The sequence below is a fragment of the Trichechus manatus genome, unplaced genomic scaffold (genome assembly GCF_000243295.1).
Source record: "Trichechus manatus latirostris isolate Lorelei unplaced genomic scaffold, TriManLat1.0 scaffold00082, whole genome shotgun sequence".
NCBI lineage: Eukaryota > Metazoa > Chordata > Mammalia > Sirenia > Trichechidae > Trichechus > Trichechus manatus.
This window is the reverse complement of record NW_004444018.1, coordinates 9495446-9509020: the sequence shown is the minus strand read 5'-3', so window position 1 is coordinate 9509020 and position 13575 is coordinate 9495446. Positions and strand designations below refer to the sequence as shown.

General features: G+C 39.1%; 1 protein-coding gene across 2 annotated transcripts in view; it reads right to left on the bottom strand.

The window, feature by feature from the left end:
- AOPEP (aminopeptidase O (putative)) overlaps positions 1-13575 on the bottom strand; it is a 473908-nt gene that overhangs the window by 73017 nt on the left and 387316 nt on the right. For both annotated transcript variants that reach the window (XM_023735817.1, XM_004381324.3), the window contains 2 exons: positions 13365-13427; positions 12847-12921 (listed from right to left, as the gene is read on the bottom strand). In XM_023735817.1, coding sequence (XP_023591585.1) covers positions 12847-12921; positions 13365-13427 — 138 coding nt within the window. The remainder of the gene's footprint in view (positions 1-12846; positions 12922-13364; positions 13428-13575) is intronic.

Genomic DNA, 13575 nt, shown 5'->3' with positions numbered 1-13575 from the left:
CCTTAACTTCTTAGTTCTTCCTGATGTTCTGTGCAGCAGCAAGATGCCCAGATGGGATCTCCACAACTCCAAGCACTGAGTTCTCTTTAACATTTGGAAACTCAGCGTAACCATGTAATGGCCATTTCAGAGAAAATAATCATTTCGAAGTCAACTGCCTGTACTAGAGTTCACTTTCTGTTGTGAAATAAATTAGAACAACCACAATGACTTAATGATTACACACTGATCCAAGATAGAGCTTTGCTACAATATGAATCTTAACATCACCCTGAAGAACACTTTGGGAGCTTCCACACTGGAACAGGAACAATGACAATTTATTCTACCATAGTGGACAAACTGAAAGGAGACGAAAATGAAATGATACAGTGGCTCTGAGAAATACAACTGGTATTCTTGAATAAAGCCAAAAGACAAACTCGTAAAAACATGACTGCTATATTTGCTGCTGCCCAGAGAACAGTTACGCGAAGAAACCAAGGCATATTTTTGAGTCTATAAATAAACCTAAGAATGCTTTCTGTCTCATTGGCATGGATGAGACAAAACAAACGAATGGTGTTATTATCCACATACCAACCAGGTAATCAGTCTTTCACAATCTGTTTCAAAGAGGGAGCTCTAAAATTCATTACATATTAATTTCGCTACTACGTTTGTTCTCCTTAAATTTTTTTTTTTTTTGATGGCATGTGTTTTCAGTATTGGAATGCATCCTTACTAATTGCGCTTAAATTTTTGTTTGTAATATGGATTTTGAGAAATATGTTCTGGTAATACAAGCTACAAATGAGGCGAGTGGCACTGTGGCGCCACTGATCTGTGGTATGACAATATACCAATGAGAACTAGATAAGTAATTTATTATGGGTGCCTTTCCATTAGGTTACATGGGGAACCTCCGGTTTTCCAGATATGACACAGAAAAACCAAAACAAGTCCATGAGGGCTTCCTAACTATCACCCAAGAAAGCCATAATTATGCTTGCAAGCCATATCTCACAGAAATAAAGAGAAATAAGGCAAAAGTTTACAAAACTAACACATTCAGGAAGCATCACCTACCAGAATGCTCAATCTATGCAACAACGAGGCTCCAACTCTGGTTCGCTGAGCTTCACGCATTTCAAAAGGGGCCCCACCTTGACGCTAAATGCACTAGAACCAGAATAACGCCTTACTTCTGAGGTTCACAGGCATAAAAAGTGGTTAGTATACCACTGATGCCAATAACGGAAGAGTTACGTGCCAGTTGTTTTTGCTAAGTCACCTCAGTTAACTAACTCCCACAGGCTCTGAGGAGGCCAGTGTCAGCCCCACTGTCCAGGATGACACGTGGCTGCACAGTCAACATGGAGCTAGCTTTGGAAGGCATTTCTAGGTGATCCAAGGCCCACACACTGCAGCAAAGGAGGAGAGTGAGGAAAATCAGCACCCGTCTGCAGAAAACACACTGGATTTCACCATACCAAATTCCAGAGAGACTAAGAACAGGTCATTTCTAAAATGTAAAAGGAAAGCCACACCTGACAATGCTACAAGGACACTGAGATTCTGAGTCACCAGGAGTTAAGAGTCAGAACAAAAACAGGTTGCTACAACTGCTGTTGATGCATAAGGACTCCAGGTGTCGTGACTCATCTGGGGATCTTGGGTGAGACGTTTAGATTTTCCACTGACTGGGCCACTGCCTTCTGATCTGTAAGATGGAGGACAAAAGAGTAATTAGAGTTACCAGAAACTTTCAGACCCTCTCGAAAAATAAAAGCAGGACGTATAAGAAGCGTGGTCCACATCCACCAGAATGGCTAACATCAAAATGACTAAAAACACCAAGTGGTGATGAGGATGCGGAAAAACTGGAAACCTTAAACACTGCTGGTGGGGATTTAAACTGGTGCAGCAGTCTCTTAAAAAGTTAAACATACACCTACTATATTACCTAGTCACTATCCTTTGACTTTATTTCAGTACTAGGTATCTATCCAAGAGAAATCCATGTCTAACAAGTTCCCAGTGATGCTAATACTGCTGGTTAGGAACCAATTCTGATAACCACTAGTAAAGCAGAAATGCCTTCTTATACATAAGAATCACCCGAGAATCTTGTCAAAATGCAGATGCTGATTCAGGATATCTGGGGTGGAAAGGTAAATTCTCAGCAGGGGTTCGAACTGGAACGAACTGGTTAGAAGCCCTGGTCTACACAAAGTTATACCGATGTTCATGGAAACATTATTCATAATAGCCAAAAACTTCAAACAATCCAAACGTCTATCAACTGGTAAATAGATAAGCCAAGTGTAGTGAATCCATACAATGGGATCTTACTCAGCAATACAAAGGAACAAACTACTGATACTGACGAACCTCAAAAACATTGCGCTAAAGGAAAAGAGCCAGATCCAAAAGACTACATGGTGTATGATGCTGTTTATATGAAGTCTCTAGAAAAGCAAAACGATAAAGACAAAGCAGGTTAGTGGTTGCTGTGGCTGCACGTTAGGATGGGACTGACTACAGAGGGGCACAAGGAAAGTTTCTGGGTGATGGAAACTGCCTAAAACTGAACTGCGGTGATCACAGCACAACTCTATGTTTCTGAAAACTCAACGAACTGTATATGGATGACTTTTAGGACACATAAAGTATATATGGCTTTTAACTACGACAGAAACTCCACTATCTCTTGTGCCTGTGACAGCACTCAGCATCCTCTATCTTTATTGTCAGGAATAAATGTCAAAGGTTTATCTTCTGATACGGAAAACCAAAGTGTACGTGTGTGGATACTTGAGGAAAAACCAGAAGCCAAGTTGTATAGAGAACAGAATCCGGAGTCCCATTCCATTTCTCTTCCAGATTCATTCTGCCATTCCTCTCTCACATCTCGTGCCATTCCCTTTTCCTCTTAGACACCAAAAAAAGATGGAAAATTGCCACAGAAAATTAACAGCACCAGTTTTATACCTTTCAGTTATAAACCAGGCTACATACAATTACTACTGCTGCCTTGTCTATGGAAATGCCAGAAAGGTAACATACATTCTGAGACCAGTTTTTCCCATTTCACATGGCTTCCTTGCTGTAGATTACTGCATACCAATTTGTTTTCCTGCTTTCATATACGTACAAATCTGTATGTTCACAGATGTATGGTTCACAACTTAGGCTCTGAGAAGTCAACTTCTCTTGATTTACAGAAAGATATATATAATGCTAAGTGACTTGGATATACAGATTTACATGGCCCACTTGACAAGTCCATTTGTTCTCATCATCAGGAAGATAAAAGGCATATATAGCTATTTTTAAGACACTTTTTAAAAAACAGAGGTCATTCTGTATCTGCGATTCTGAAAACATGTGGGATGCTGTTTTAACAATAGAACACAACATCCAAGAATTAGAGAGGGAAACTCTGAAAAGCTCTGGGGCTTTAATTTAAAAGCACTGTTAATCGATATCTACCCCTTTGCCCCTAATTCTAAAACATTTTAATCTCTCCTTTTGGCTTAAAACCAAATGTCCAGAGAGAAGGGGGAAAAAAAACCAATGCAAATAGAAGGGGAAAAAATTAAAGCGAGCACAAGAGTAAAACAGACTAAAAATCTTGTGCTCCCAAGTTCAGAGGCAGCCTGAACACATGTGATTACCATGAGTCGGAGCTGACGAGATGCCAATGGTGTTAAGCTTACTGAAGGACTCTGATTTCACATTACTCAGCCAAAGACAAATACTAATTTTACAGTTGAATATGTGCTCACGAAGACAATGTGAATTTTGATAACAGAAATGATGGTAGCCTTAATTCTACAAAATAAAAGAAGTTGAATGAAGAAGGGAAAAAAAAATTTGTATCCTATCAGCCTGGGCAAGGCTTGTGGATAACAAAAATAGCCCAGAGTTATACGACACCCTTTTTTATAGAGATCCAAAATGCTTTGTATCCTATTGTACTTTACTTGCACCTCTGATACAGTCTAATTCAATTCTGTCTTCTACTCTATGTAGTTTTTTACACCTCAACTGTAAACACTTGGAGGACCATTTTCTATTCATCTCTGTACTGCCTGTTCATTAACCAGAATCCTGAATGTTGTGGGTATGCAAAGAATGGTTACAAAATAAATTGTTTAAATAAGTACAGAATTTAGTAAAGAATGTGTTATACATGGAATTATAGACAGTATTATGTTTCTAGCCTTGAGTTTCTAAATCATCCTGATTCTTAAGTGTCAGCAGAATTTCTGTGACAGGTTCCAGCCTTATTTGTAAAACATGGATGAATTTATTACACAAAAAATCACATATTCAAATAAAGACACTAACATTATTTATATGCAAGTCAATCCAACCCCAGTCTGTGCTTACATATCAGGTAAAAGCACTGCAATGGATTCAGTTAACTCAATTATCCAATTTCCCACCGTAACTCTCCTGACTGCATGTGTACAGGGCTGCTTTATCAAAACAAGGCCCAGGCATGGAAACTCTAGTCCAGGGTAGCCTTAGGTGAAATGCACCTTATACTCATATCCCTAGTTTGTGCTACACTGGTTTGGATTTGTTTATCACATACTGCTTTGTAAGTGACCTCTGATATGTTGTGTGTTTTATCTTCCCATGGCCAAACATGACATCTGGTGTCTCTTTGGTATTTTCCAACAGTTTCTTATACAGGGCCTTATGTACAACAAATGTAAGAAAATGTGTTGGCTGATTAGACTGCCTTGGGTTCTCAGCTCTCCTCATCTGAAAAATAGAGTAATTTTTTTTATGTTGTTCTGTGGCTGTGTGTTGTCCAACTGATTCCAACTCACAGCGACTTACACATCTATCAACTGAGATCATGTAAACCCAGTTTCATTTGGGAAGCTAGCATACGACAGGGACGAGTGTGAGAAGAATAAAGGGGAGTGGCATTTTCTAGATGAGGTGTTCTCAAAAGCACCACCACTCTCAGTCCAGTAAGCTGCCATCAGTGGGTGCAGAGACTTCGTTTACCAGACAGTCATGAAAAGTTTGTTTACAGGCAGAACAGCAATGAAAGACTCCACTGAGTATCCATTTGAGATTTCTCAAAGATATGAAACCAAGTCAAGCCCATTTGCTCATCTGTAAAATGAGATACTCTTAAAAGTTTTAGAGTTCCTAACAAGAGACCTTAAAGGGTAACGAGAGTAAAATATTAAATTCAAAGCACTTTATATACAACATCTCATTTGGTCTTCAAAACCACTCTGTGAACAGACATAAAAAATTATTGTTATTCTTATTTTAAAAATGAGAAAAACAAAGCTCAAAAGCAGGTGACAACTGGGAAAACCGACACACAATGAGATATATTACAGTAAAATTACTGGAATTTAAAGAAAAAAGTCTGGGCTTCCAGAAGAAAAGGGAAAGAAATGAGACCTGCATCAGACTTGCTAACAGCAGGAGTTTACGCAAGAAGACAATGAAGTCACATATTTAAGATACTTTAACAAGGAAATATGAGCCAAGGATTGTATATCTAGCTGAACCAACCTTCATGTATGACGGGCACAAGCTTATAAACATACAAGAAATCAGGGAATGCAGTGGCCTTAATCACTTCCTGAGAAATCTATGAGAGAACTAGCTTCAGAAAACCAGATGACTGATAAAGAGACGCCAATATAAAAACAGATGATGAACAATGAATATAGATTTACCTGCAGAATTAAAACTAAGTGATTTTATAAAAAATGCAGTATAATATGTAATTTTTGTACGTTCTGCTATCACAGATACAGTATAACTATCAAAATAGGGGAAATGGGAAGATATATGAAAAATACTTTAAGCTTGTTGATTGTCTTATAAGTATTTAGAAATAAAAAGATAGTACTTCAAATCAGATAATGGGAGAGAAAGAGGGGAGGGCAAAAAAGGTTAATATCTAATTTCACTGTTGCTCATTGCAGGGAATCAGTAACCAACAGCAAAAAAAAAGTGGAATTATAAAAGCAACCACGAGCACAAAAATACAAGCCTTCCTAATACCAAAAGATGGACAAAGGAAAAAATATATATATCATAAAATTATATGACAGAATGGAGGCCAAATATGTTGATTTTATCAATTAATGTAAAAGGGTTTAACTGGCCTATTAAAAAGATTTGTCGACAAAACAACAGTGACTTGGGGGAGAAAGGGAGAGAGTGCTGTCACGTTGTGGGAATTGCAACCAATGTCACAAAACAATATGTGCATAAATTTCTGAATGAGAAACTAACTTGAGCTGTAAACTTTTACCTAAAGCACAGTAAAATTAAAAAAAATAAGTGACCAACTCGGGGGACACATAATTAGGTGTCAGAGATAGGACCATTCTTACGTCTTCCTGGCTCTGAGGTAACTTTACAGACGAGATGAAAGAGATGACACACAATAAAGCCAGAAAAACTCTACCAAATGTACTTTAATGAATATCTCCATCATTAAAAAACACAGTAATTAAATAAAAACCTAGACAGGAAAATATATATGTATTTTACTGCCAGGTATGAGTTTAGAAGATAAGTGCTGTTTACGGGATTCATTCATTTCATTCATTCAACACTTAGGAGGCTGTGAGGAACCAGGTCCTTCTCTAGGTGCTGGGAATACAAGCCTTGAGTATTCCTCTTCCTGTGTACAGAGCCCCAGATGTATAAGTGCACACTCGCTGGACTCAAGGATGTATGCTGGGGTCAGTCTCCTGAAATAGAAGATTAATGGAAATAATAACAGGCCCTAAACTACTCTGACACCAGTAGGTGCCACTAAAAAAGTGCATCTTGTTAGTGCCATATGATACCAGGCACAAAACAGCAGCTCATTAAAATGCCGAAGAGGAGAATGATTGCCAAATAAAGCATACTGTCACAGGAATGCAGCTAATGCTTGCTATAAAAGTAACTACAAATCCAGGAAATTCTTCTCTCCTTGCCTCCCTTTTCCCGAAGAACTCTTTATGTTTTATATTAAAATGGCTTTAATCTTTTGTGGCACAGAGGAGCTGCTGGCGTCAAACCTGTTAAAATTAACAGTCCCGTAATTATCTGCACACTTTCAAGTGTTTTCAAAATACATGCTGGTTGGTATTTTCCTAATTTAGAAATGCGGCTTTATGCTGGTGGTCCAAGGCTGTCAATAAGCTGGGTTAGAAAGAATTTAAAAATCTTGCCCAAAGCACTCTTTTCTCTAGCAATGATATGACTTGTTTATACCTCACCTACTTTCAAAGGTTTGACGCAGTCTACGACATCCTAACAGCTGGTTTGTGATGCTACTTTAATGGCACATTTATGTGAGCTGATACATGCAAAGCACAAAAACGCTTGCTTGACACATGGCAAGTGTTAGCTATTATTACATTAACAGTTCCATTCAAAGACTCTTCTTAAAATACGTGAATAAGCGCCTGAGAGGAAGTGGATGACTATACTTTAACTTTCCCTTTTATACTAGCTGAAGACAGGAAGGAATTTTACTACACTCAGAATTCTCAGAACACGTTTTTAAACTGTAGATTCTTCAAAAAAACTAATTTATGGAAGAGATGAAAATTTAACAGTATAAAATTATACAGATCAGACTTCCTTCATAAGGCTACCCAAAATACATTTTATCAGCAATTCTTCCTTGGTCCAGACTTTTTTTTTAAAAAAAAAAAAAAATGAAAAAGCCAAGCTCTTGTGAAACCTGATCTAACTTAAGACTTGGGTACAGAGAATTTAATAAATTATGTATATTTGTTAGGGATTTACGAGAAAAAAATAGGAGACCCAGAAATAAGACTGCAATACTCAAACAAGTTCCAAATATTCCAGCAATAAAATAACGAATTGCATATTAAAGGGCTCTGTAATTACCCCTTTTGTTTGGTTTCTTTGTAATTACTTTTAATAAATCACTCCGCCTCCCTCCATCGCTCAAGTAAGTTGTCATCCAAAGGCACAATCAGTACAACACAGGACACAAAAGCCACTCACAGATAGGGAGGGCAGGCCCGAGTGGGGGCTGGTGCCTCAAGAGCTGTGACTCAGAATCCATAAAGCTTTTCTATGGAAATCAAGTATCAATGAAGCTATTGTAAGAGGTTATGGCTACATAAATGTAGACTAGTTATGAATTCTTGCAGGGCAACGACACTCTAGAGAGGCTGGGGCACCAATGCCTGGGAAACCACTCAACATGAAATGTTGCATCAGTTGAATAAGAGCTGCTGCCCAAGGCTACCATTTTGCTAAATGCCCGCTAGTTCCTAAAAGTAAAGGGACCCTTAGTTCTATAACTCCCTAAACTCATCTTGTGCCATTTTGCTAGGCTTGCATGCAGATGGCCGCAGAGCATCAAACTTAAGTCTCCATCTCCTCTTGTGGGTCCATGAGAAAGCCAAGTAAGTTTTACTAGTATCAAATGTTGGTTTCCAGAAATCATAAATACATCACGAATATATCACGATATGTCATGAATATAAAATAGATCTTTGTCACAAAAGATAAACACAGCAATAAGGCACTTAGCTAAAATTTAATATTGTACTTAGCTTTATAATTTTAAGTATCTCCTCAATGTAGAATTATTCTAACAATGTTCTCTTACAATGTATAGAATTTTAAAAGGGGCAATAAACATTGAAAATGCATAAAACCAAGTAGGGTTTTACATACAATTTTTAAAATCTCCTGTGAATTATTATTTAAACCAAGATTACCACTGAATGTAGTCAGAGTCAAGTATATGGAAAGAACAAATGAAGTAAAAATAGACTGAAAATGCTTCAGAATTCAGGAAGGATATTATCACAAAGAAAATAGTTTCAGCATTTTTTTCTGAAAGATTCAGAAGATAGAATTTATCATTAAGCTCCAATTAAAACAGTCCCAACTAAAAACTATAAAGTACACGTTTTCACAACCATCTTTCCAGATTTCTATGTTTCACTCTTGATATTTCAGGGAGATTTCCACTAAATTTTAAATACTCTTATGCTAAACAGTATTGTTTTTCAGGTTCTGGCAAAAAAGAAGAAAGTCAACCTTAAAGGGTACCGATATTAGAAAGCATTTGTATCTTGTGTCCGTAATGACTGACTGTAACGGAGGCCAGGCAATCTCACCTTCACCAAGACCACTTACCTGAAACGAACTAACGCACATAAGGGATTTCTTGTTAATACTAGCCAACCTTAGTACTACTGAATTTTCAATGTTTTAAAGGTTAGCCAAAGAATACTTTTGACATCATATATACTGACGGTCAGAAATGAGTATTTTAAAATTTGTTCTCTGCATATTATCAGATATATGTAAACTAGGAAGGAAGTTTCTTTTGAATCTGAAAATTGAAATTTTTTTCCTATAAAGAAATCGTACCTCACTAATGTATTTTCCTCAAATCTACCATTTCACAAAATATTATTTTACAATATAATCTAATCTTTAGAATACTTGTAAGAATATTATTAGAACTCAGAAAAGTTTCTATTATTCTTTATCTTTGTGATGCATAAGTTGTTTACCTTTGAATCAATTAAAGACAAAAGCAGAAAAAAAAACCGAAACGTGTCTTTCTCCCAAAACCAATACCTATTTAGTAAAATCTCTTAACATGATTTTAAAAAAACAGACAATACAATTCACTGTTGCAATCACCATTGTTTAACCTGCCCCTTGCAGAGCTTACTGATGCATTCTTTCCGATTGTACTTTGTGTAGTTGTTCACATTCCCCTTGTTTTCCAGCTTCAAAAATTATGTAAACTAAATAAAGGGAACTTGAAACAATTTAAAAGGGAGAATATCAGAAGGTAAAGAGAAAATACCTCTGGGCCAGAAGCAGAGGAGAGGTTAAGTTTAAAACGAAGAAAACAAAAAATGATATGTAAGAGTTAGTTCTCCAGAAGGGAATTAAAGAGAATGTTAAAACATTGTGAAAAATGTAACCAAGGTCTCTGAACAACATGTGTAGTAAGTGTTAAATGGGACCCTAACTTGCTGTGTCAACTTCTACCAAAAACACAATATTAATTTTTTAAAAACTGGAAATAAGTGTCAAAGAAGATATAAGATGTATGAGAAAGAATTATGCATCGTCAGAAAGATGAGAAACGGAAACTGTAAGATAGTACAGAAAAACGGTACAGCAACCTGGTGGGCAGGAAGACACAGAGCAGAGGCTGCAAGAGGCTAGGAAAGGCAAGGTGAACCTTTCCAGTGATTTCTCTGGGTGGTATATCTCACTCACCCAATGGACTGGATTTCATTATTCGTTATTTTAACCCACAGCGGAGTACAGGGTAAGTTTGTTTTGCTTCCTCTTCTGAGTTCACTGAAAAACTCAACTAGTATTTCAAGTTACAGCCGGCTGTGCCTACCACTTAAGCACCTTCGAGATTTCCTTTAAGGGGGAAAACAAATATCTCCCATAAGATCACATTCTTTACATATAATTCCTTGCCCCGTGCCCATTTTCAGATTCTGGTCTTTCAAGGCTGCTGTGTTTCCCATTCTCAGGCAGGCCAGAAGGTTCTCTGTTTTCTACAAGTCAGTAAAGGTCCCCTCCTGTAGGAGAAAGAATGTTATGACCCTAGCATAGTTAAATACAGACTAGTTAACGAAGCTAACTCCTGGAGGCTGAATCCTGAGAAAGGCCTGAAGATGTAGACAGAGCTTAGGGGGTGGGGTGGAACAAGGGCAGCAGGGGGTGGAGGAATGGACCAAGGAAAAGAAAGTAGGCAAATAAAGGCAAGGACTAGATTTAAAATGAACACCTACCAGGAATGACTAAAACTCATTTTAGTCATTTATCTTACAGTCATATTTTAAGGTAGTAGAAAAGATTATGGTGGATGCATGAGAAAGGAGAAATTGAATAATGTGCTTCTACTTGTGGCATGGCAGACATTAAAAAAAATCACTTAATAGACTTAACAATAAGTTAACTACCTAGATTTCCACTAATAACAGGTTCAAAGCCTAGCACAAGGTTAACATATGACCTCTGTTGGAATACTAATTACCACACAGAGCTCACTAAATATTTCGGAATAAACACTTGGCCAACAAGGGAGGCAGCTCCAGTGCTGGCCTCAGAATATCCTTCTAAAGCCCTTGGTCAAGGATTGTACTCCCTTTCACCTTGCCCTTGAAAACATCGCATGCTCCGCCTGAGCTAGCCCTGAACCCTCTGTCTTAGGGGTGGCACAGGCAAAACAGCGGGCAAAAGGCTCAGGGGGTACTGCTCGGAGCTGGCAGAAAAGACAGCCGACACGGACAATTAACATTCACTGACGTGACCTTGAAATTTCCTCAGACCCACCCTCACTCTCCCACTCTGAGAAGACTCGGTGGTCAGATCATGGGTGTCACAGATATGGTTACTTCTAGTTCAGAATAAAGGTAGTGACAGTGCTTAGTAATCCACAAGGTAACAGCTTCTTCTTTTATGCATGATGTATTGTGAGTCGGGGTAATCTTACTCTTGGTTTTAAAAAAAATAATAGCTGGCAAACTTGTTTTTGAAATACTAAGCAAACTGTAACTTTTTTTTCCTTTTTCGGGTATTTTATGATCTCACTTATTACCTCACCAACATTTTAAAAACACCTAAACCATGAAAGTTAAACAAACACAACCTATCATAATATGCTGAGGTATGGCAGAAAAACCCAAGTCTGTTCAGAAAGAACTTTTCCTATTACTGTTTAACTGAAGTGACACACAACGCTTTTTCTTTTAAAAGAGAAGGGCGGGGATACCACTTTTCACACACTGAACGGCTAGCTACAAACGACTATATTCCCAGGCCAGTTCTTTTTCCAATTCTCTGCCCTGTGGTATCCTTAAATGCACTCTGAAACTCTGGTATCACCTTCATTATGATGTGCTTTGTGCACATTCTCAGACCTCGCAATGCCCATACTAAGGCAACACATTACAGGAGTTGGCAGCAATGCTATCAGCAAGAATTTGGCTTCAGAGTCAGGAGTGATTCATCATACATTCTAGCAGCAGAAAAACAACACACTGCTATTTTAATCCCCTGGTGCTATCAAGAATCAAAAAACAGTAAAATGTAATTAAGCAAAAGCACCAAAAATCATATCTGCTGTAACATCTGAAAAGTATCATTCCCTTCTAAGAGTTTTCAAAAAAAGTCACTTAGAAAATAACAGATTACTTACCTAATTTCATAATATTTACTCTAGCAACAAATCAAGTTTTAACTTAGTACAATTTCAGGGGGAAAGAGGTAGTCCAAACTTCTTCAAAGCAACATATTAAAATTCTAAATTCAGGAAAACAAATTTCTCATTTGCTTTACAGTAAATAAAATCCCTCCTGGTGTTTCAAAAATAATACATTTATTTCGTTGTCTCTATCTCTCCATTTTTGAGACGATTAATTTAAAGTCTAGGTGCATGATTGTGCTACGGTGTCTATCACAACTAAATACAGAAACCTAAACCTATGGGCAATTTACTCAGAACACTTTTTTCTAAGGAACCTTAGCCCCGCGTTAATAAACATTATTGGTCTGATATAATAATAGAATCCACTTAAGTCCTGTTGCTCTAATAAGCATTAACAAATCCTCATCCCCAGGTCATTCTTCACGAAAACACAGCATGTTGACGATCATTAATGAATATCAACCAGTATCTCCATAAAATTACCCACGTAAATTAAATGTTTATTGTAAATTTGATTTAAAAAAAAAAAAACAACTTTTTGAGAAGATGCTACTCTATTGTTGTGACCAGCCCTCAGGAGCAGAAGTGGAGATTTATCACCAACTCCAACCAGTGCTATCTTTCGGGACCCCTACCTTTTCAAACACCTCCTTGTTCTCCCTTCGTTTCCGTTTTCTGGCTCTCTGGTTCACGCGAATCCATTTCGTGACCTGAAGTTCAAGACAATAAGGGTATTTTAAACAAGACGATGTGTCCTGAGGTCCGCCACTCGGCGTGAGAGTGGCCTCGCGACACAATCATACACGGCTGCACCGGGGGAAGCCACAGGCACCTCTAGGGGCTCGCCCGGCCGCCTCCGCGCAGGAGACCCCTTGGGGCGCCCGGGTCCGCTGCACCCTGAAGCCGTGACTTTCGCCCCGGCCGCTCCCCGAGTCTAGGGCCCGATTTGCCACCCCCGCGCCAGTGAGCGCAGGAGCCCCCGAATCAGGGGCCATCTTTCCAACCGCTGTTGCGCGTCTGCGCTCCTCGGGGGCCGGGGATCCCGCGGCGAGGATGTAGTGCAGAACCCACTACCCCGGGGAGGGAGGGAGGTGGAGAGGGAGGGAGGGAAGCGAGCGCGGGGACCGCGCCGCCCGGGCCGGGCTGCACTCACCTCAGCGCTCACTTGCCGCGCGAGCCCGCACTCCGCCCCGGCCTGGCGCTCCCTCTGCAGCGGCTGCGGGAAAAGGAGACAGTCAAGTTTACGCCGGGAGCGCCCCTGGCCTCCCTTCCCCATGTCCTCCCCGCCCAACTCGACGCGCCAGCCCTGTACCTTGCCCGGCGGTAGGTGAGAACAGAGGCGTGGACGCCGCGCTCCGCGCCGG